Source organism: Trichosurus vulpecula, chromosome 5, assembly GCF_011100635.1.
Source record: "Trichosurus vulpecula isolate mTriVul1 chromosome 5, mTriVul1.pri, whole genome shotgun sequence".
Classification (NCBI taxonomy): domain Eukaryota; kingdom Metazoa; phylum Chordata; class Mammalia; order Diprotodontia; family Phalangeridae; genus Trichosurus; species Trichosurus vulpecula.
Window position 1 is genome coordinate 160,349,362 of NC_050577.1, and position 25,120 is coordinate 160,374,481.

Sequence of the window (25,120 nt, forward strand, 5' to 3'; positions counted from 1 at the left end):
CCACTTCTGATACATTAGCTGTGTGACTACAGGCAAACCACCTCTCCTTTGAGTTCCAGTTTCTTCATCTGTAAAATGGGGCTATTGTTATCTTTAATATCTACCTTATCCGTTTACTGTGAGAAACACCTATATTGTTATATACATTTTTGCTATATGTTATATATTATAGAGTACATATTGCTGTGTGTGTATACATATTTATATATGTACACACACGTATATACATATATATATATTATTCCTACCAAGCTTTTTATACCCTTCCTATTGAAGAAATGCTTGAATTCCTTGAAATAAAAGTGGTTTAAGAATACATTTAATGAAGGATAATAGAATCATTCATTAGGTATTTATTAAGCACCTGTTACAAGACAGCACCCATTATGTGCTAAGCACTGGTAAGACAAATACAAATTATGAAACAATTAAAACTTTCAAGTAGCTTAGATTCAAATTGGCATTCCTGAGGCATTCTTTTTCAACTGATCCATTATCTGAATGCATGTGTAGTTTAATTTTGATAGCTTACACTAGATTTATGTTACATGGCTTATGTGTTTTCTCAATTATCATGGACAAAATGAAATCTTTAGGATTAGTCAGTGTCAGATATCAGTAGAAATTATGGACTGTTATTTGGAGCCACAGGTGGGTGAAGTAAAATTCTGGAGGATGAGATGTCTTCCTTTCAGAGCATCAAAATATTTGGAGTGATAAGCAACCTTAATCATCATTTAGGTCATTTCACTCTTTTTATAGATCAAGATGAGGTCCAGAAAGCCAAAGTGATTTTTTTAGGTCATACCTCTAAGAAATAATAGCCAAGGTTTGAATTAGATATATACATACTCCTTCCCCAGCTAAAATATAAGCTCCATGCAGTAAACGCCCTTTTTGCTTCCTATGCTTTTCCTATAACATCTAACACAACATTAGGCACACAGTAAGTAAATACTGGGGCAGCTAGGTAGCCCAGTGGATAGTGTGGAACCTGCAGTGAGGAAGACTCATCTTTGCAGGTTCAAATCTGTCTTCAGAAACTCACTAGCTGTGGGACCCTGGGCGAATCACTTAACCCTGTTTACCTCAGTTTCATTATCTGAAAAATGGGCTGCCAAGAAAACCCCAAATGGAGCCACAAAGAGTTGGACAGGATTGAAAAATGACTGGCTGAAAGTAAATAATTAGGGTACTCTTTGACTGTAAATAGCATTTTGCAATTTGTAAACATTGCTTAGTATGCAGTAGTAGTTTACAGTTAGAAGCACAATTTCATAGTAGATAGAGCTGAGGCTTTGGAGTCAGGAAGATATGGGTTCATGTCCCACCTCTGACACACACACTGGCTGTGTGACTCTGGGTAATCCACTCAATTCAACTAAGGTTCTAGTCCAAGGGAATGCCCCTAGTGTATAAATGATTACTATATAGTTAATAATATAATAATAGCAACTCTGACGTCCATAGCAGCTTTTGTATCTAGCTGTGATTTCCTTTTCCTTCCAGTCTCCCCTGAGTTCAAGTTAGAGATGGGAACGCCCAGCAGGCATGCATACTTTGAGAATGGTTAAAGATAAAGATTCCTAGTATCCTAAAGTGATTTAAATAATTCCATCCTAAGTTTAAGTAGAGGAAATAGGGCCAGGAGGTGATTAGGATCCTTTGTCAGTCCCAGAGCAAACTGGAAGCATTTCCTTAGATGCGAGAAGCCTATCTCTGTGTAAGAAGAGAAAAGGACATACCAGAACCTGGAATTTGTTTTGGGGACTTACAAAATTATAGCACAAACAATCCCTCCAGAACTGGGATGAGTGAGAGAGGGGAAATAAAAAGTCTCAAGGGGAAGAGAGTAGAAGCAAAGGGAGAGAGACAAAGAAAGAGTGAGTACTTGGTCTGAACTCTATCAGTAGAACTGTGAACTGTAAGGCATAAGTTTACAAATAGGGGTGGTAGTGTCAGTATACTAGATGGTACAATATCAAGGTATCTCTAGGGTTGAGAAACGGGATAGGAGCTAAGAAAACAGAAAAGAAAAGAAAGCCCAACCAATTGTTTCCAGGCCTTTCATGGTATGGAATGCTCTGACATAAAGGTTATATAGAAGAAAGCATAATAACAAATAGCCATTCATTGATGATAATTTGTCATATAAGAATACATTTATAAGTCTTATTTTGATTTGTGATGTACTATGTTCCAAATAGGATCATAGAATTTTAGAATTAGAGCTCTAAGGGATCTTAGTCCAACTCCTTTAGCTTGCTCATGAGGAAACTGATCAAAGTAGTCAGTAGCAGAGGTAGAAAGTGAAGTCATTGCCTCTAACTCTGAAGCCATGACTCTTTCCATTCTATCACATTGTCCCCCTAGGTAGCTTGCTAATTGTATCTTAGCACCTAAGTTACAAAGCCTGAAGACAGACACAGTAATAATTTACTGTGTTCAATTTGTGTGTGTACGTATATATGTGTTTTTATACACACACACACACACACACAAACACACACAGGCATAGTGGTTGTTAAGTAATTTTTCAGTTATGTCCAACTCTTCATGACTCCATTTGGCAAAGATACTGGAGGGGTTTGCCATTTCCTTCTCCAGTTCATTTTACAGATGAAGAACTGAAGCAGACAGGATTAAATGACTTGCCCAGGGTCATACATCTAGTTAAGTATCTGAGGCCAGATTTGAACTCAGGAAGATAAGTCTTACTAACTCCAGGTGTGACACTCTATCTACTGCTCCACTTAGCACGCACACATGCATATATAACATATAATTATTTAATTATTGTATGTTACATAATTATGTATAATATATATTTTATATATGACATTATATATAGCTTTGAAAGTACAAATGCAAACCTGGCTATTGTAGGAATTTAGATTAATAGACTCTGTAATGCAGACAGAATTTCAAGGGGGGAAGGCCCTAGTCTGTGCATAAGACAGGATCGGAAATTAAGGGATACCACTGACCTAAGTATCCTCTGGGAAATAGGAATCTTCCTTCCTCCCTTCCTTCCTTCCTTTTTTCCTTCTTTCTTCCTCTCTTTCTTTCTTTTCTTTTCTTTCCTTTCCTTTCTTTTTCTCCTATCTGCCTTCCTTTTTCATAAATGATATGCCCTTGGGACTTGGTCTTTAACATTTCTATGAACCATCAGGAGGGGGCTGTTAGGCTTCTTCGGATGAGTCCTCTCCTTCAGCAGAGTTTTGTGGTAGGAAAAGAGACCAGGGAAGTTCTACACTCAACAGTACCAGTACATATATTCTAGCCCTAATATTCAACAACTGTATCCTTCCTATCTGTGGATATCCCTTCAGGTAAGTCATTTGTACGGCTTGATACCTGGATTCAGTAAAGGCTGCCCCTATTTCTCCTAATACAGTGGACCATTTAGCTTCCTTATTTTAATAGACCAAATCACATTACTGTGACCACGTACATAAATACCTGGCATTGCCACAATCAGTAAAAATTGATGATTTCCCACACTCACTTCTAAGTGTCTCAAAATAAGTTAATTTCATTGTATTCTGAGGGAAATCCCAAGAAGTCTTATTGTTTCCCACTCTATCATCCTGCAGAAGCTTTTGTCCCTTTGAGTAGAGTATCCAAGTTTTTCCATATTGCCTTTTGAGAGTATTTTGTGAAATATCGTTCATATAACCCATAAAATAATATACTGTTGTTATGGCTTCTTCTTGGCTGATCCCATTTTATAATGTGCTACTTCTAATAAAAGCAGTTTAAAGAAACAACAACGAAAAACTTAAGGCAAAATCATTAGGTCTTCTGATGAACTTTAAAAAAACATAAGTATATACACGCATATATACATATACAAATATTATTGTCCCTGTCAACCTTACCTTTTTGCAGTAGGAAAATAGCGAGAGCATGAAGAACCATCCCACGCACAATATGGATCTCGAGCAAGGCAACACTCTGCACAAGCTTTTCCATATATATCACACCGATGTAAAGGTAGCTGTGCAACTCCAGCAGCTGAGCCAACATAGAGTTGTTGCTGTGGAAAGAAGTCACTTTTATAAAGGCTAAGTTTTGCAAATAGAATTTGAAAGATTCTTAGTCTATACGCAAGCAAACCTTACATTTTGGGTGGGAAAAATGAATTCTACTAGTGGTAATTCATACAAGTGATTGAACGATATATAGGACTTGTTAGACTTGGGTTCAAATTCTGCCTCAGGCACACTAACTAGTTGTGTGACCCTGGGTAAATCACTTGATCTCTTTAAGCTTCAGGTTCCTCATCTGTAAAGTGAGGATGATAATGGTACCCCCCCTTACAGAGTTATTGTGATGGCCAGTTAAGATAATATATGAAAAGCATTTTACAAACCTAAAAGTACCAAATAAAATCTATTTTTATTAATAATGATATTGATATTTGGCAGAACCAGGTGTTTTATACTGATATGAACCTAGACATATAATGAGAGTAACATTTAAATGGTGTTACTTTATAGGTCATCCCTTGTAATAAGGTCCAGAAATTTAGAGTTACAAGGTACCTCAGAGAGCCTCTAGCAGTCTAAAGTCTTCATTTGGCCAGAAAAGTGAAGTGGAGATCACCCAGGTAGTGAGAAATACCGGATTGGAAGTCAGGGCTTCTGATTCAAAAACAGTATTCTTTTTATTGTAACACACTGTCTCTCCATCTTAGGATGCTTATTTTAAAATTAGTTATACCAAATGAATACATACATACAAGCAGTCTTAGATTATGGGCTAGTCATGAAGAATTTCTGAATCATTTGCTTTCAGCTCCTGAGAATTTTCCTACTTTATTCATTACTTATTATGTGGCCACAATGGACGGATTTTGGATGTCTGTTCCCCAGAAGAGCATCAGAGTGTCAAAGATAGTAAAGAGTAGAAGGAGCTAAGAATGGTGAAGAATGTTAACAGAATCAGTTCCTTTTTGTTTGTTTTAACTTTGTTTGAAGGAAAAGGAAGGCATAGATCTACTGCTTAAGGGAGAAAAGTGTAATGTTAACAGATAACACCACCAACAAAAAGAATTACTAAATTCTATTTTGCTTTTGTATTCTTTATCAAGTCAGATGATCTTCTGACTGGGAAGAGATGACATGGTTAAGAGAGAATCAAAGCTTAAGGTAAGTAAGCAAAGAGGAGGAAAACATCTGGATTTTTTAAATTAATTCATGGCTCTAGGTAAGATGAGTTGTACTTTTATACCTTACAGATGAAATTTCTGAACCACACTGTTGCTATTTTTTTAAAGAAATAGTGGAATAGGAGATAGGATTTATTGGAAAATAGGAAATGGTCAAATGCTATCTTAATTTTTAGAAAAGGATCGAGTAAACCACAGACCAGTTATCTCCATGGCAATCCCTGGCAAAAGTCCCAATATAAACATTTAAATGCATGGTTTCTTAGCATGAAAAATGGTCAGTGGTAGTCACTAAGGATAAGCATGGTTTCTAATGGAATCATAAGTGTCAAGAAGTAGGACAGTGGAATGTGACAGGAAGAGAAAGACAGACCACTGAAGATTTTAGAGTTATATCACAGATATGAAGTTCTTCCTGTAGGAGGGAGATCTGGACCAACTCTGGAAGAAGCAGCTTCCAAAAGTATGTGGATTCTCAGGTGTCATTAGGCAAGATGTCATTCACTAAGGGATGGTATCAGAGACAACAGAGAAAAATACTTGGTGGTTATTAACTTCCTAAACAGAGGTATTGAGGTAGCTGTGTCATTATCTGATATATATACACCAGAGGGGTCTGCCATCATCTGGAACATAACAGGCATCCTCCTGAAAACTCTGTAATCTATCACCTACTTCTAGTGGATCATATGCAGATAAATTCAAACAACAAAAGGAATCTAAAAAAACATCACTAAAGAATACAAAGTCCTGGACAAAGAATTGAAGACCTTGAGGATGTAGGTAGCATTATTCTAACTAATATTGACTGAACTTATAGGATTATGAAAAAAAATATAGATCTGGGAAGTGAATAATAGCTAGCTAAGAACATGATCTTTGAGAATTGATTTGAATTTCTAGACTGTGATCTAGAACATAGGAGATGAGCTCGAAGACCAGTAAAAATATCTTTGCCTGGAATCTTGCAAATCTAATTAGTAGCACTTTAAAATGAAAAGGGAGAAGGTAAAGATGATAAGACTTAGTCTAATAGTATCTTATCTTTTCCCCAGTTACATGTCAAGAAAATTTTTAGCATTCATTTTTACAAGATTTTGAGTTTCAATTTTTTTCTCCCTGTTTCCCTTCCCTCTTCTGAAAATGGTAGACAGTTTGATATAGTTTATACATGTGCTATCATGTAAAAATATTTCTATGTTAGTCACAGCAGTGAAAGAAGAAACAGATCAAAAGGAAAAAAAAACACAAGAAAGAATAAAGTAAGTGAAAAAATATGCTTCAATCTGCACTCAGAGTCCATCAGTTCTTTATCAGGATATAGATAGTATTTTCATTTGTGTGTCCTCTGTAGTTGTGAGACTTAATCTAGCTGATGAAGGTCAAGTGACTTATCCAAGGTAACACAGCTAATAGGTACCTAAATCTTGAATAGGTATGATTTCAAATCAGGTGTCTCTGACTCCAGCTCCAACACTTTCTAGCCACTATAATACACTGCCACCTAGACAGCAGAGAGAGATTTAAACCCAGGTTCCTGAATCCAAATACAACACTTATGTATTCATAGGAGGAAATTCAGAAGCCACTGTAGGAAGACTGGGACAGACCTGAATGTAGAAGAGTTATCTTATTGACATAATAATTTTGGAAAACTCTTGGCCAAGCTGGTCAATTCAGTTTTTGGAAAAAAAATAATTTAGATAATTAAACACACACACACACACACACACACACACACACACACTCTTCTCTGATAGTATTTAAGAATTGACATGCCATTTTAAGAGAGGACTTCTATACTTCTAATCAAATCTAGAGTTTTTAAAGATAAAATAATGTTTCCAAGGAAATCACTTAACTTAATGACTGCCAGAAAGTGAAGAAATACAAAGTCAGAAAAATACCAGAGACAGTTCAAATAAATTGCAGTATACCAAATGCTTTCAGCCATAAGGTATTTCATTGAGATAATCTTGAGGAGCACTGATCTCCTTTCTTCTTTGACAGGTGAAAGCTCTTCTGACTACTTGATGAAATCAGAATAATCAGAATATATTTTTCAAGGTAAAGGATTTTTATAATAGGCAGCATCTTGTACAGAAATTACATGTGAAGGTAACAAATTAAATGCTGCATATAAGGCAAGCAATTCTATTAAAATCATTAAGTGAGGAAATATGCCAGTCTGGCTTCCATCCTGGAAATCCCCATATTTCCTTGCCAACAACTGACAAATGTTAGGTCATAAGAACAGGTGAAAACATGCTTATGAGGGGTAAGATGACAGTATCAGGTCAATAATACTTCCACTATGAGTTTCACTTACACATTATACCTCTACATGTCTTAGAGATTATTTATCAATCTATTTTGATATATCCTTGTGGGAAGAGGATGTCCATTTTAGCAAAATATGGTCTTAATATCTTGTTCAAGGGATAAAGCATGATTACCAATTAAAACAAAAAAAATTAAAAAGCATAAGATTAGAGACCCATCTAGAGGGATGATCTTGAAATTGCATCAATAGATGAGACATCAGTTTAGCCAGTGATTATTTTCCCAGTTTCACTCATATTCACTTTATCTCCTTATTTCATTGAATGATGTACTTGGCATTGCTCAAACTTGGGGTTAACTGCTGCTGCTACTACTCTCATTTGATCATGTAGTTTCAGAATTGGAAGGAGCCTTACAGATCCTGTAGTCCAACACCCTCATTTATGATGAGAAATTTGAGTTGTGATTTTTCCCGAATCATATTTTTAGTATCAAATTAGTATTACATTTGGTTACCAAAGTATCCTCAAAGCATGGTTAATTTAGGTCACATTGGCCTACTTTTGGAATGGCAGTTCTTTGAGGAGTGTGGAAGGATCCACTACCTAATAAAAGAAATTTTTGAAGACCTATTTCCAAATCCAAACAACACTTTCAATTGTTTAGCAAAAAAGAAAAAAAAAGATTGTTTAGCAGCAAAATATTGTTCTGAATTAATATTAACGAACTGCCTGCAGTTGATGTGAAATAACTGACGGCCTTATGGAAACAAAAATGTAATTCATGAAAAGTAAAAATAAAACCTGTTTGTGAAAACTACATCATTTTGCCATCATCTGTTTTGCTTAAGTGTGCTGCCAAAGCACTCATTAAAATCTGAAGGGAGAAACTAAGACTCAAATAGCATAATAAACACTATTAATAAGCATGGGGCTTTATATACAATTGGGAAAGAATAATTTTTGCTTAAAGTTTTCAAAATGTAAACAAATTTATAACTATAAAATTGTTTTCCAGAGCTCCAAGTAAACTACAGCTTTCACAAGTGGATAAAATGATCTTTGAAGACAAGATCCGTACCAAGAAGGTGGCTTATTGAGTGTCTCAGAAAATAATGCCCTTCTACAAATAGACATTCAGACATAATTATATAATTTTGAATGGAACATAAGTGATATGATATTTCCTTTAAATCTCCACTCAAGTCCTATTTCAATGTGTCACAGCTTAAAGTTGACTCTGTGTTTACAAAGTCTACGTCAATGGATAGGAAGCTCTGACAGGTCTTACTAACTTTGAGCAGAGGCCTGGCAATACCTCAAATTCTGTCCAAAGAGCAACATCACTAAAATTAGCCTATTCACCAGAATGTTGGTCACAGAATGAATGAATATATGTTTTTCAGTCAAACACTTGAAAATTCCTATAAAAGAGTAAAAGGGTTTTGAATTGTATATATCAAGGGATAAGGTACACACACTGAAGAATTTAGAGATCTGTATCATCAAAGACATTTCTTTTAAAAGTTTTTTTTTACAATGATATTTTCTCAATCACTTTTAAATTTTTGGAAAACTACAGATACCAAAACAGGAATATTCATCTCCAAATGAACTCCCACAAAGGTTTTAAATTAAAAATCAATTTCTTTCTTTATTAATCATTTTTAATAATCTTAAAATTTAACTTAAATTATTGAAGTAAATGTGTATAATTGATAGTTCTATATTTTTAACCCATTTTTAAATTTTAAACTTTTTAATCAAGTATAGAATCAAGGAAAAGAAGTTGTTTTTAAGTAAAATTTATGAAACATAAAATTTGTAGGTGGTTTTTAAAAAAGTGTCGGCCTTGGAGGTAGGAAAACTTGAACTTAAGTCTCATCTCAGACAGATATCTACTAGCCCAATGGTCTTTGGCAAACCACTTAACTTCTGCCTCCTGTTTTTGTTTGTTTGTTTGTTTTGGGGGGAAGCCAGGGCAGCTGGGGTTAAGCGACTTGCCCAAGGTCACACAGCTAGTAAGTATGTCAAGAGTCTGAGGCCAAATTTGAGTTCAGGTCCTCCTGACCCCAGGGCTGGTGCTCTACTCACTGTGTCACCCAGCTGCCCCTCAAATCACTTAACTTCTATCACTCTCAGTTTCTCATCTGTAAAATGAGGATAGAAATAAAACCTACTTCACAAGGTTGTTGTGAGGGTTTAAAGAGATAATATATATGGTGCTTTTAGTACATATTATTATTCAATGAAGCATTATAATTGTTCTGACATTATTCACCATATGCTAAATCAAAAATTTTTTGTCTTTTCAAGTGGTTGTTTTTTACTCATGCCTGACTCTTTGTGACTCTATTTGGGATTTTCCTGGCAAAGATACTATTTCTTTCTCCAGCTCATTTGACAGGTGAGGAAACTGAGGCAAATAGGGTTAAGTGACTTCCCTAGGGTCACACAGCTGGTAAACATCTGAATCTAGTTTTGAACTCAGAAAGATGAGTCTTCCTGACTGCACACCCAGCACTCTAGCCTCTGCACTACCTGGCTGCCCTCTTTTCATGTTATTAAAACAGAGTAATTTTTTGCTTCTTTAAAATCTAATGTAGGTAGAGCAGTGTGGGAAAAAAAAAAGAGAATCCCAGAACCTGGGTACAGATCCTCAGTCTGACACTTAAAATTTGTTTTGCTTTAGGCAAATCCTTTAACTTCTCACAGCCTCAGTTTCCATATCTATGAAATTAGAGAACTTATCTGGATGACTTCATTTTTTTTAAATGGCATGTATCATATAAAAATCTAAAATGTTCAGTTTTTAAATTAAAAAAACTATTTCCTAGTAATATAAAAGTACCTGCTTTGTGGAAATCTTCATTGCTGAAATAACAGTTGGTTCCTAAAAGAAAAGAGAAAAACAAAGTTGAACTTTTGTGGAAAATAGATTTTTCAAAAATTACCTTAAAATATAGAGAAAATTGGAATAGATATTGAAGGAGATACCTGAAAGTAGAGCCCAGTACTACCAAAGAAGGGTTTATTTTTGAGTTTTATGGATAGCTTTTATTTCAATACCAAAATCATTTCCTAATACACTCTAGCTACCATTGAACTTTCCCCTTGTAACAAAACCAGTTCATCACGATCAACCAACACAAACATTGAATTGGACAGCATGTAATGTTCAGTACCTCCTATTGAGAGCAAAGAGGAATAAAATCTTTTTTGTTTTATCTGTAAAAGAAAGAAATGCACAAATGAAAACAAATAACATAAGCAAATGGAGTCTAAATGAGTGGTCCAGAGAGGAATACTGCAGGAATTTAATTGAGAGATCACTAAATCACTGTGAATAGATGTTAGCCGGGTCTTCAAAGTTGGTTTGCCTCTTCTTGAAATTACCTTCTTGCCTTTTCTTTTACAATCTCATGTATGTAGCTTTTATCCCTCCTTTGCCTGCTATTCTACTTTGTCATCTTTTTTACTTATATGCCTCAAAAAATTCCACATTTTTGAAATTGGTTGTATGACCAGTTTTCCAAAATTTTGTATTCTGTTGTTAGAAACTTAAAGCTCACGCCAGTAAAAATTTAAAATATTATTTTTTTCACCAATTACTGAGCTAGATCTTCTCTCTCAGACTTTTGTCTCAGGAGCTGTGAAACAGACAAATATATTCCTTCAACAATCATTCGAAGGGCAGTCGACTGGTTTGTAAATTTAAGAGCATTTACCAGTCACTTTATAAAAAAAAAAAAGACTTGTTCAAAAAATCAAGAACATTTTGTTTATTAATTTCTACAAGCCCTGAGATTTTAATCAAATTATTTAGTGATTTCTTAGAATTTCACTATTTTTGTGAAATTATAACCCGGATGTAGTTTTCTGAGCTAACTATTATTAATTCAGATAACACAAAATGAAAGATTTGGATCAACTTTAGCATGGTCCTGTTCAGTGTATAGCAGCAAGTTTGACACCAATTTTGAAATTGATGGCATTGGTAGCTTGTAAAGCAACAAATGGAAAAAAGTTATTTTTCATGTTGAAAAGATAAAATTGAATCCTATATTTAGACTGCTTTGTATCAGTAGTGTCTGAATCAACTAACAGAACACACCAACCCTAAATGAAGGGTTTATAAGGAGAAAAGTCATCCTTAGCAGCTTCTTCTACTCAACAGATTTTTTTTCTATAATGAGATTTTCAAAAAATGGTAATTATTTTTGTCCCATCAATAGCTCTTCTAAATTGAAGATGGCCATGTCTCTCATTTCCGTTTTAAAATTTGAATTAACAGAAGTAACTTAAAATGCAAGTGTAAAAATCTAAATATGCACCAGCTGAAAATGAACCTTATTAGTAACCCTGAATGATAAACTTATTGTACTTTGAACCATAGTATGATATAGTATGGCCTCAACATACTTAAATTGTTATTCGACAATGCTTTTAAAGAAAAGGTAGAAATTAGTAATGGTTCTAAATAGCTCACTGCCCATAAGTCATTGCAGTGGTGTTTGAATCAATAATATGTCAAGATGACATTCATTAAAATAAAGAGAATTTAATGTAAAATACATGTTGAATCCGAGGTCCATCTAAAACTAATGTAGCTTTAGAAAACTTTATTTTAATTATCCACTTTAGGGAAGCTCAAATTCAAGCAAAAATAAAATAGAAAAACAGAGTTCCAAGCTTGTATTTATGTAGTTGCAATTCATGGTGGTTTTTTTTTAATTCAATATATTATCTAATCCCTTTTAAACTTTCACACTTGCATAGCTTTCAACCTGCTGATCCCAGGAGAGTTCACCAAAGCTCACTGGATGCTAAGCACGTGGACTCTCTTTTACAAATGAGTTAATAGACTTGGTATTGGAAAGCATCAATTATGTTTTACATTTGAATGAAAATTGAACTCATTCATTTGTTTGCTCAGCTGTTCCCGAAATATTGCATAAATTGGGTTTAAAATGCATGTTATCAATGTAACAGCTTTGCAAACCTTCCAGTTCAGGAGAGCTATAAATAAGACCCATTGTGTTTATTAATGAGTTGAAACTTGAGCAGTGCAATATATTTCCATAGCTGGTGTTAACCAAAACTTGGTCCTAACTAGTGAAAGTGAAAATCAATTTAGCATCTTCATGCCAGTCTTCATTTTTTCCTTTAATTATTCACCTCATGCATTTTATTGTAATATATTACATTTATATGTAATTTTAAAAGATCTTTTAGAGGGCATTTTTACTTTTATAAAAAAAAAAAACAAACTTTTAAGGGATGTAAAAAAACAGTGAGTGAAGTGTCCCATGTCAAAAAGAATTCAGGATTGTTTTCATATTTCCTAGGTAACTGAGTTTGCCCACTAACAAGTAGGTATTATTATTATATCCAATTTTCAGATAAGGAAACAGAGACTGAAGAAAGGTTAAGTGACTGGCCTAGTGTCGCATCAGCAGTAATAATCTATGGCAGATCTAACTGACCCCAGGTCCAACACTTTAGCAACCATTATACCTATTCAGAGTCCATGTGAGGCCATACCTAGTTTTATACAAGGGAAGATTTTAGTTATGTTAGGGCTGAAATTTATCTTGGGCTGTCTCTTTGAAAAGAATTGGATGACTACTTATTAACTCAGGAAAATTATATTAGGGAGCAGTAAGTTTTCTTCTTATGTTCTACTTGAGATCTAGATTAAACCTGCAATAAAAATTCTTTGGAGGTTATCTCAGTTGTTGGAATGCTCACAAATTGATTAGGGACTTTGAGGCATAACTATGAATATAACATTATATGTTGTCAATAATTTTATTTAGTCCAGCAAAAAATGATTTAATAATAACTACCTCATGGGTATAACATAATGATAAATTAACTAGTTGGCTTTAGATGTATTTTACTAGATCATATCAACCTACTTTTGTAGATATTCCCATCTCAAGGAGAAATACAGACTAGGGACCACAAAGTAGCCTCTTATTTCACTATTTCAATGGACATAGAGACTAGTTTTATGTGTTGTTGGATTTTTTTTTAAACTACAAAAGTAAACAAAGTTTGACAGTGAAATACTCCAATCTGTATGTTGCAATTTGAGTATAAGCTTTGCCTGTGGGCATAGAATGTTTAAAGTAAATATTTCTCTAAATTCTGCCCAAATATATTTTGTCTACTTGAATACCACAGAAATAGCAATGGCAAAGATGTTCAGGAGCTATTGCAGAGAATAATGTTGGGAAAGGTAACATCCAATTTTGAAAGCATACGCATTTCTTGCTGAAACACTTTCCTGGTCATCCATTAGAATGTAACTGAGTATTTCTTAGATAGGTGAGGACAGAGAACAACTCGGAAAACAAATAGCTCCTCATTTATATTTACCTGTAGCACATACTCTGGAGCTGTTCTCTCAACCCCCCGACTCCCATCTAAACTAGCAACAATCTCAGAGTCTTCAAAGCCTGAACCTTGGTACAACTTCTACCCTCATGTTTCCAAGGAAGTTCTTAAAAAATGTGCTGTAGTTTTTAAAGTTACTGCCCATAAGCTCCAAGTGGTATACTACCCACCTCATTTCCAATTACTGCTTTATAACAATTAGTCTGCCAGATATTCAGTTATCTTAGTTTTTAAGAAGGTTTTTTTTTTTACTAAAATAGCATAGTAAGAAAAGTTTTGATAGAATATTCACTCCCAAGAAGTCTATAGTAAACTTTCCTGCCAATACATATGAAATCCAGAGGAAAGTGGGTTCCCCTTCCAAGAGCATTTGTGGCAAAGAAATAATTCTCAGCTCCCAGTTGCTGAAAATACTCTTCTCCCTTTCTGGAGTAATTATGAAGTTCTCCCTATGCATCTTATACCTTTCTTCCTGGGCTGCTTGTGGCATCTTGAAACTGCTTTTCCTCAATGGGTTTAATTTGTTCTTAGATCTGGATGTAGACATTCAGTCAGTTCTTCTCACAATACTGAAAAGACTAGGACATGAATGGAAGTCCAAAAATCTTCCAACTCTCCAGATTTCAGAATGACAATAGGATCATAGATTTGGAGTCAGAAAGAACCTTAGAGATAATCTAACTCAACTTCTCCCTGCCTATTACAGATAAAGAAACCAAGGCCCAGAGGTATGGACTGATTTGCTAGTGGCTCCATGCATAGTAAGTAACAGAATGCTTTTTTCCACTGATCGGTATTTAGTCGATGGCAGATCTAGGATCAGGACCCAGGTTTTCTGATTCCTCTTTCAATACTTTTTTTTAGTATACTATTTCATCTCTCCTCTGTATTGCAATTGTTTTTTTTTAATCCACTTTTCCCAAAAATCTACAAATTTGAATCTGTAAGCATTTCCAGGAAACCTATTCATCTTCATTCCTTCTAAATAACAGAAAAGGACAATCTCCACCAGGATGGCCTTTAATTACACCTCTTCCTCTCCATTTTGTTCTATTTTATCCCATCTCTACAGAAACAGAATAACCTAGTGAGAACACAGCATTGCTTTAGTTTCTTATTTGACACAACCTCAAGGTGATGAAGATGGGAATCAATGACATAAAATGAGTGTATTCCTCTCTTTTTAAGTGTATAAAAGGTTTTAACAGAAAGATTTGCTCACTTCTGTTCCCTATACCTTGAATGTCTTCCACTTTAGTTGTTGAAATCCTGTTAATCCTTCATTATCTAAATCTATTTTCATTCCTTTTCTGAAGTCTTCCCTGATTTAGTTAGAAGTTATTTCTTTGACCACTGATCTTTGCTACAACATTTTATACCACTTTTATGACCTTATTTCACTTAATTTTCTGTTATAGTTATTTGTCTTATCTCTCTGACTCAATTGTTTAAGCTCTTAATGGTAGGGACTATGTCTTATGCATCAAAATCAAGGAGAGTTTCTTATGCATAATAAGTGTTCAATAAATGTTTCTTGAATTAAAAATTAATTTAAAATATATTATCATTGACAAAATAAGTCTGTAATATAATTCTCTGCATCCTTAGTTTTAACAACTATTGAAACTTCTAAGATTTATTTTGACTAGTGTCTGACTTTTCAATCGATGAGCTAATTAGAAGGGTATGCTAGATTACTTGTCCACACCAAGTTCAATGTGCAGCTGTCCAAGGGGAAAAGTATAGCTGAACTTGTTGACACTTGAAATTAAGTGATACTCACCCGAAATACTGTCATTTCTTCCAGTAAGACTTCTTCTAAATCATGCCAAGTCTCCTTAGGAATTGAAACTACTTTGAGAACTGTCCCAATATCTTCGAGAGAAAGAAAGGGAGATAATTATTTAAAAAGTCACAAAGTGATGGAGGGCATGATAGTTTTAAAATTAATGAATAAACATTGTGTTTGCAAAATTAATAAATAATAAATCCAAGAATATTTAGTATATTTATTATGTATTTTAAGCACCCTAACTGGGATGTATTTAATCTAAGAAAAAAAGATTTTGCTATATGAAGAGTGTTCTCTTGAAGTTGTTAACATTTGTTCAGTTAGTCATGTTCAACTCTTCATGACGCCACATCAGGTTTTCTTGGCAAAGATACTGGAGCGGTTTGCAATTCCTTCTCCAGTGGATTAAGGGAAACAGGTTAAGTGACTTTCCCAGGGTCATGCAGCTAGTGGGCATCTAAGACTGGATTTGAATTCAGGTCTTCCTGACTCCAGGCTCAATGTTCTATCCTTTGAGCCACCTAGCTGACTCCTGTGCACATTTAGCCCAAAACAAACAAGCTCCTGCCCATAAAATAAAATAAAAGATCTCAACATATTTAATGAAAAAGGAATTATTAAAAATTTAACTGTGATACCTAAATATAATTAGGCAACATTATTGTCATAATTACTGTTGAAAAGACCTCAATTGCTACTTGCCACAAAGGAGAACACAAAATTATGTGCATACTTCATTGAACAAGAAGCATTTGTTTATCCTTATAGGAATGCCCCCTTTTTCCACTTTTATTTCAAGTTATGGTTAGTAGTTACATTTTGAAGGAAATCTTGAGAAACACTAACTGATGAAGATATTAGAACCTTTTGATCAGGGAAATGAATAGAGGGATAAAAGTATTTAGTGTGTGTGTACATCCACAAAGATAGTCACACAATTATTGTGATGAATGACAATAATTGAATTTCAGGAGATGAAACAATAAACATTATATATCAATGGCTTTTTAAAGATTCAACACTGGATAAGTAATTCCCCAGAAATAAAAAAATAAGAAAACAAAAAAGAAAATTAAATACAAAACATGACTGATTCAAATTACAATTGGTATTATTCCTCAAACCTTCTACTCATTTCTAAAAATACAAATTCTCCCTTGTGACAAGTACTGTGGATTAGTTTCTATTTGGGAAGCATAGTTCTAATTTCAAAATTTATGTATTTTTGTTAATGCTTGATGAACCTAAGCGGGGAAAATTCCTAATTAAATTGAAAGTTAATGAACCGAACTTTCAGTTATGGCAGGAGAAATGCATATAGACAAAAAATTAATTGAGTCTTATTTTGGCTACATTTCCTAATTTTAAACCAATGTTTAAAAGACTGTAATTAAGTGAGTAAAGCACCAGCCCTGGAGTCAGGAGGACCTGAGTTCAAATACGGCCTCAGACACTTGACACATGTACTAGCTGCGTGACCTTGGGCAAGTCACTTAATGCCAATTGCCCTACACCCTCCCCCCCAAAAAAAAGAAAACACTGTAATTATTAAGGGCCTACATAGCTACATCAGTAAAAGACGTTATAAAGGATTAATTTGTGTGTGAGTATGACTACTTCCAATGAGAACCCTATAGAGTTACACTTCTGAAATGACATGTTGATAAAGAAAAACAATGGATGCTCTAGAATTAAAATAAATTGACCATGTGTCTCTGAAAAAGCAAAATATGGGACTCTTAAGAAGGCTCATAAGTATTTATAGAAACTTAGGCTTTTCAAAACTCCAAAAGTTACAGTTAGACTATGTGATTCTCTTCAATGCCTCTGCTCATATCTCTGGTACCACAAACAGAACTTATCCGAGTCTTAAATCAAGTTTTACAGAGTAGCATTTCAAACAATTTCATACTGTTTTAGGATAAATAGGCTCTGGTGAGCAACTCATTTTAAAAAGATAAAATTACTGTTATGAATTCACTTTACTGACAGACAGACCAAGACTCTGCTGAATGATATTCCATCTGAGTCTGACATTCAGTGTGATCATGAAAGTGGGGCTTTCAATCCTGGTTTGTGACAAGCTGACTTCAAAAGATCAGATTTTGTTTCTTTTGTTGAACATCTCAAAGCAGACTTATGACAGTGACAACAACCAGATTTTTGCACTGTCAAAAATTTTCCCCCCAAAAGAGGAGTAAGTATGGTATAAACTGTAGGAATTGAGTGACCATTTACTGTACTTTCAATTATTCCAAATTTTGAATGTAGAAAAAATAGTTTATTAAGTTATCTAGCATCTTTATATTCCAAGAAACAAATTAAAAATTATTAATTAAAAATAAATCCAATTAACATAGACAGCTAATTTCATTCAACTTTTGCAAGGCTACTTAGGAGTCGGTATTAATGCCTGCAAGCCAAAACTAATATAATATTATGAAGAATCATATCCATATTCATCTTGGGCCCTTTTAATGAAGGTATATCACTCATAAAAATAAAGGATAAAATACTATTTAGGACCTAACACTATTATACCTGATCCACAAATATTTCTGGTTTGAAATCTTTAAGTTTCTAAAGTACTTGTTGCCCATTGTTTCCCAACTAAGGAAAATAAATGTTACTACATGAAGTTTCAGCAGAGTAATCAGCTTCCCACTGATTTATGTCAGGCACTAACAAGGATGGAGCCTAGAGATTTATTGCCTTGGAATCTGACCCTTAATACCAAGTTGCAGATTTGCAACTGGTACCATTCAAAAATAGTATTACTGTTACAGAGAAAGAAAAAAATAAAAACAGCTTATGTCATAGTACCAGTGTGAACCAGTCACAGACCAAAGAGGTTAGATTTTAATTGTGGAGTCTGAACATTTAGATATTGTGTAGGAAAACAGGAGTGGTTATAGAATTCGTATTTTTTCTAAAGTTTTACAAAGCGAGAACTTGGATGTTTCCATGGAGAATTTTGCCATTTCTGCCATGAACTCTTCCAATGACCTGAAGGAAAATTAAGCACACTTTAATGACAATTTTATTTCTTTCTTTATTTTATTTTTGCTGTCAGTTTTAGGCAAGTCCAAACCACATTACATCAATGAATTATTTGACTAAACATTTCCACAAAATTAGGAAACCTTCAGGAAAAGAAAGGAAAAACAATTTTTTCCTCTGGTGAAGAAAAAACAGTGAGGCAGTTACTGAACCCTAACAAAGTGAATAGGGACACCAAATGTGAATAGGGACACCAAATGTTCTCCTAATCATTAGGTACACCTGTTCATATTCAATCATGGAAAAATTTAGGTCACATTGAAAAGGAAAGTCATTAAAGTGCTGTCAACAGACCTGAGAAGAGAATTGTTTTAATAGGCTTTTAATGACTTAATGTTCAGTTTTCAAGTTGTCCACTGATCAGCAGTCTGTCAGACCTTGCAAATTAATATGGCAACTCCTTTTGGTTACCTTAATTTTTTAAAGATATTCAGTATTGGAGAGTATTGAGAATATTGGTCTAATGTAATTGACGTGTAAATTCAATGCTAAAGTCGACTCTTACCTGTTCCAATAAACATGACATCATATTGGCCATCTTCTGCATCCACTCGATCTACTACAATTTGTGTGAACTGGTATTTCACATCTGTTTTTATCATAATTGGGCGGTTATTAATAGGAAACACCGGATTATACATTGCTGGATGACTTCTTGCAAATGTTATAACATCATCTGGAAGATCCTTTGTCGAGTCAAACCCTCCAAATGTTTTACTGGGACACTGAGAATGTAAAAGCACAGAATATCTGTCAACTAAAATTAAAGGTGGAATAATAGACTACATGATAGCACAGATGAGTATGAGAAATGCTATGAAAATCCTAGTTCATTGGTAATTGCTTTCAGGTTTTGTGTGTGTGTGTGTGTGTGTGTGTGCATTTTTATGCATGTATATGTGCCTGTGTGTATACATACAGGTGTGCACACACCCAGGAAATATATGACTGTTTTACGCAAAACTGACATTTAGGTCAATATCTTTCAGGAGAGTTAGTTAATAGTACAAATTTTGCAAGTACACACACACATACATACACATACTTGTGTGTGTGTGTAACGCATAAGCTTTCCACTATTCAGTTCTTAGAGTTTTATAAAAATTTGAGAATGAAGACCATTTCCTAGTACTTATATCACACTGCAAATTTAGTTTCACTAGTATTGCTTTGGTGGGGTAAAAATGGCCATACAAGAAGAATTTGCAGTTCAGAAAAAGACATGTTTCAACAGAACATTCCAATATTGTTAGAGAATCTTCCCTGAATGATGCATTCAGATATTTTCTGTTTTCACCTAATGTGTAATAGCATATTACAGACATAAATGCAGGGCCTAAAACCAACTAACATTATAAAGAGGGAATTATTGCTTTATATTTTCTACCACAGAACTAGAACTATGTATTTCTGTGACCTAAGATAATTTTGGTGATGATTATCAGAGTGGAGTCTACAAAACATACACTAAAGAAAAATGTGATTCACACTGACAGGAAGACTTTGCTGAATTTAATCTTGTAGTACAACCATTCATAGATTAGAACATCTTCAATCGCTTGTTTTCTGTCTTACACACAAAGAATTTCTGTTATTTGAAGAGTTTTTAGACCCTGAAATGTAATTAACAGAAATTCCAAATCATGTAGGATGCTCAGGAAAAGAAATCAGATCCCTCTGTACCTTGACTCAGGTTATTAATCATTAATCTAGTTTTTGGAACAGAAAAAAAAAGATCAATGAGGAAGTTAAAGGCTGAAAAGAATTGCCTAGTGAGGTTTATGATTTTATTATATTTTCTGGATTATTTGAAATCAATTCCAATAATATTTTTTCAATGAAATAAAATATTTAGAGGTGAAGAGTTTAATATTAATTGAAGTTAAATGGAAAAAAAGAAAAGCCTTTATGCCTTCTGCTTTCCATTATCATTTTGTAAATAACTTACATGCAAAATTTTAGATTAAAATAAGTTACAAATGAAGGTTGCTTTTTTTTAAAAACTATCCTGAACGATTAACTACTTGGTCCTTTATATTCCTTTCTTTTATACAGGATAAAGTAATGTTCCTTTTCATTACTAACAGATCATTCAAACTGAGCTCTATTCTAGTAGTCGTGTTGGATTGCTATCGGAACAGCTACACACTTTCACCTGGCACCATATCTGCCTAATGAAACACATGGACTTTACCTTTGAACAGAGCAAAGCAAAATGATCCATCAAGGGATTTAACTATCCATTGACATATTAAGAAGTGATTTATGGCTAAGAAAAAGAAGAAACTCCTGTATATGGAAAAGGTATAGTTGACTTTCTTCAGTCTACCTCTGAAAAATAAATAACGTAATTTTTCACCCAGTACTTAAAAACATATATATGTATAAAATCATGCATGTGATTCTAGTCAACTTGATCCCCTTTCCATATTCTAACAGCATAAAATATGTTGCAATGTGAATGCTACAGTTTCCATGTAAATTTAATTTATGGCTTCAAAAAGGAAAAATCTTACAGAATTAGTTTAGGGTCTAAGGTTAATTGGTTTGCCTTATTGTGGAGAAATGAGTCTCTAATGCTGCATGTATCCTAAATGGATCAATGGGAGAAATATGCTTTGGATAAAAATAATCATGTGAATGTCCATCTTAACTCACTAGCATGATTATTAGAGGAAAGGGCAGTTTCAACTCTCTGAGATATTCAGGACAGACCTGAATTCTCTAGAAAAATAATGAATCTTCAAAGGATAGGTTTGGGTATATGAGAATTCCTAGTGCAGTATAGAAGTTTGAATACCATAATAGTTTTATTTATTTTATTGGTTTGTTTTTTCAGGTGGTATGATGGCTATGGCTAAGGACTAAGGCTTCCATTTAGAAACCTGGGAAAGGCATACTGTGGAAAGGGTATATTGGGAATGTACTCAATGAGTCCCGTTAAACATAAAGAAAGCCTGCATCCTAGACATTCTACAATCAAATATACTAAATCCCTCTCACTAGGATTATGGCACCAGCAAAGGAGCTCTCTAATTTATAAAGGTTGGTGTGCTATATTATAGATGTCTCTAGTAGAAGCAGTCCAACACAAGATTGTGCTCTCGTGCTACCTAACCTATGAAATTTGAAATAAATACTGGATCACAAATACAGTGGTAATGGGCCCAATCAAAGTGAATTAACAGTGAAAAGATTTTTTCCCTATCTGGCAGGAAGGCTATACACTATTTGGGCTAAAGCTTTAAGTTGACCAGGTATCTACACAGTATACAAGATGTATAGCTATATAGTATATATTTTAAATAGACAACACTATATAATTATGGGATGATTTGGTCATCCAGATCAACAACATTGGAATACAGACATGTTCATCTAAATCTAGACAACTTACTTGATTTTTTAAAAAAGACAACATGGACACAATTCTCATTTTGAATATCCAGGGGACTTACAGTTCCTGGCCGTGGATATGGAACTCTTCCTTGATATGGCACCCATTGATAGTTTGGACCATCCCTATGTGCATATGGACCAAGAAACACCCTTCTCACATCACTCATGCTGTACATACACACAGCTGACCCCTTGAAGATGTTACTAAAAGGTAAAAAGAAAGTCCATTTCTTCAAACAATCTATCAATTTAATTACAAAAAAACCCATGTGGATAATGACATTTTGCATTCCAATGTATTATGATTATGGATTTTCAGAACTCAGAAATGCAGCTTCAGCATATACAAACTTATCTTTATAAAATTATTTCATATGAAAATAATACATGAAACTATTCTACAATAAACAATTGATAGCTTTCTTATTAAACAGAACATAAATAGGTAACCAACTCAGGCACTTAGTAATTAAATATTTTAGTCAACCTATTCTTGATACAATAAAAATGGGATATTAAAATTACAATGCACATTTCCTGAAAATATTTCATTTCTATTAGAAGGCAAATTTCACACACACAACACAGAATTAGCATTGCAGGAATGTGGGCACCAAAACTAAAATAAAGCAAAGATAATTCAAGGAAAACTATAGTTTATGTGTTTGTGTGTGTAAAGAAATATAGAAGAATAGTTTATGGTAAATGCTATATTCACTCTTGAAGCAGTCCCCCAAATGATGCTGTATAAATAATTTTATTTTTGTGGGGAAATTTTAGTTTTCTCATTCTGTATTCACAACACCCAGTCTATTATCGTATTAAGACATATAAATAACAAATCTGTATTGGTCGATTGAACTAGTTATCATGCTTTAGTGGAAGAGACGTGACCATGGCGTCAGGACAACTAGATTCAGGTTCCAGGTATGCAATTATGTGATGTAGGGTGAATCATCACTTTTCTGAGTCTTACTTCCTTTGTCCTTAAAATGAGGGTAACAATGTAATGTACTACCTAAATTACAGGTGGTAAAGATTACTCTGTGGTAAAGATTTTTTTTTAACATGAAGTACTGTATAAATGCTCACAATTATTATTATTATAGTAATGGCTGTGGAAAATCTCCAGTAGTAACTCCACCCTTGATAGCTATCCTCAGAGATAATTCCTATTACATTTACTCTAGAAACAATCCACTAAAGAAGGGGATGGAGATGTCATTTCATAGATTTTTATAACAGTGGTGGTATTGATGAGGCAGGGTGGTAGAGTGAAAATAGTGTTAGATCTGACATCAGGAGATGTGACTTTAAGTCCTGCCCCTGACACTCTTCATATTAGGGAGCTGAGCTTTAGTTTTCTCATCGGTAAATTGGTAATAGTTGTACTGCATGTTTCAGAGTTTCTGGGTGTGTTGTTGTTCAGTTGTTTTGGGCATGTCTGATTTGTCATGATCCCATTTAGGATTTTCTTGGCAAAAATACTGGAGTGGCCTGCCATTTCCTTCTGTTCATTTTACAAATGAGGAAGTGGGGCAAACAGGGTTAAGTGACTTGTCCTTGGTCACATACCTAATAAGTGTTTAAGGCCAGATTTGAACTCAGGAAGATGAGACTTCCTGCCTTCTGGCTTGGTACTTTATCTACTGTGCCACCTAGCTGCCCTATGTGTATGCTCATACTGTTTTTCTTGTGTAGAAAAAAAAAAAGGTGTGATTTATTTTTCCATTTACACTATAGTCCCCCATGTATCCAAATATCTTGAAACATCAATTTCTCAATACCTTCTGAATTGTGTCACTTTATCGAGTCTAACTGATCTTGCCAACTTGATTTTCTTGACTTCCATATTTACTTCCTCATGTGGCAAATTGGGGACTCAGTCTTTAAATATGGTGATCCCTTGACATAAATTATAAATATATCTGCACAACTATTTAGGGTAGAGCTGACACTGAAGATTTTCCACAAATGTCATTATTATATTATTTGTAAGAAATTAAATTGTGTTTTACATTTCCAAAATACTTACCCCAGTGCAAGTCTATAAGGTAAGTAGTGTAAACATCCTCATTACAATGACAAGGACATTATACTGCTAAAAGGTTAGCACTCCATATACGTAAAGTATTATTTGTTAATATTGTTGGTGATGAGAAAACTTAGGATGACTATGGATAATGTAGGGAATTGACATTTCAGGATATGGGGACATCCAAATAGTGCTGTCCTTAGGCCAATATAGATTTGCAGCTAGAATTGGGGTGAGTGGTTAGGATGGATGGTATTGATTAGATAATCAGAAGAACATGTACTCATAGAAGGTAAGGGAATTATATATTTTAAAGAGTTATAAGTCTTTAAAGGCATACAGTACTTAAGATAGGAATCTTTTGAAAAGATGATTGGATTTGGTCAGGAAGTAGTTCTGAGTGACACTAGTGCCTCAGTCTCCAATTTTAATACCTTGTGGGCAGAATATTGTGCCCTTCTTGGTAATAAACTAAGAAAAACACAGAAGGGAATTATGATTTAGGTGGGGATTGGCCTAAATGACCTATACATTCCTATGCAAATTCAAGGTTCAATAATTTCGTGATTTTCTAAGAACACAGAAGAACATTAGTTTGTGTTTCTAAAGTTTTGTCGAATAGTTTAAAAAGTTTGATCCCTTCTCCCCACCTCCATTTAAACTGTATTTCTCCATCATTCAAATGTCTCAAAAAATCAAACCCTCAGTTCACCCAACATTTTGCCAACTCCAAGAGGGAACTCATAAATATTTGGACTATTCTAACTCTTCTTCCCAACTTTATTTCCTAAAGTTATCTTCTCCGCTTCCACATATAGTACTTTGGGGACTGAGAGAGTAGACTTTAAACATGGTATTCCCCTATCGTAGGTGCTAAATATATGTTGGTATGAAAACGCTGGCAGATTTATTCCATTTTTCATCTTTGTGGTGATTCCCTTCCAACTTCATCTATAAATGAAATGCTTTGGGAATTG

At 34.2% G+C, this 25,120-nt stretch overlaps 1 protein-coding gene across 1 annotated transcript in view; it reads right to left on the reverse strand.

The window, feature by feature from the left end:
* Positions 1 to 25,120, reverse strand: part of SEMA3A (semaphorin 3A) — a 299,829-nt gene that overhangs the window by 30,284 nt on the left and 244,425 nt on the right. The window contains exons 10-14 of the mRNA XM_036761139.1: positions 22,168 to 22,312; positions 19,215 to 19,434; positions 15,641 to 15,732; positions 10,307 to 10,348; positions 3,882 to 4,039 (exon numbers count right to left, since the gene is read on the reverse strand). Coding sequence (XP_036617034.1) covers positions 3,882 to 4,039; positions 10,307 to 10,348; positions 15,641 to 15,732; positions 19,215 to 19,434; positions 22,168 to 22,312 — 657 coding nt within the window. The remainder of the gene's footprint in view (positions 1 to 3,881; positions 4,040 to 10,306; positions 10,349 to 15,640; positions 15,733 to 19,214; positions 19,435 to 22,167; positions 22,313 to 25,120) is intronic.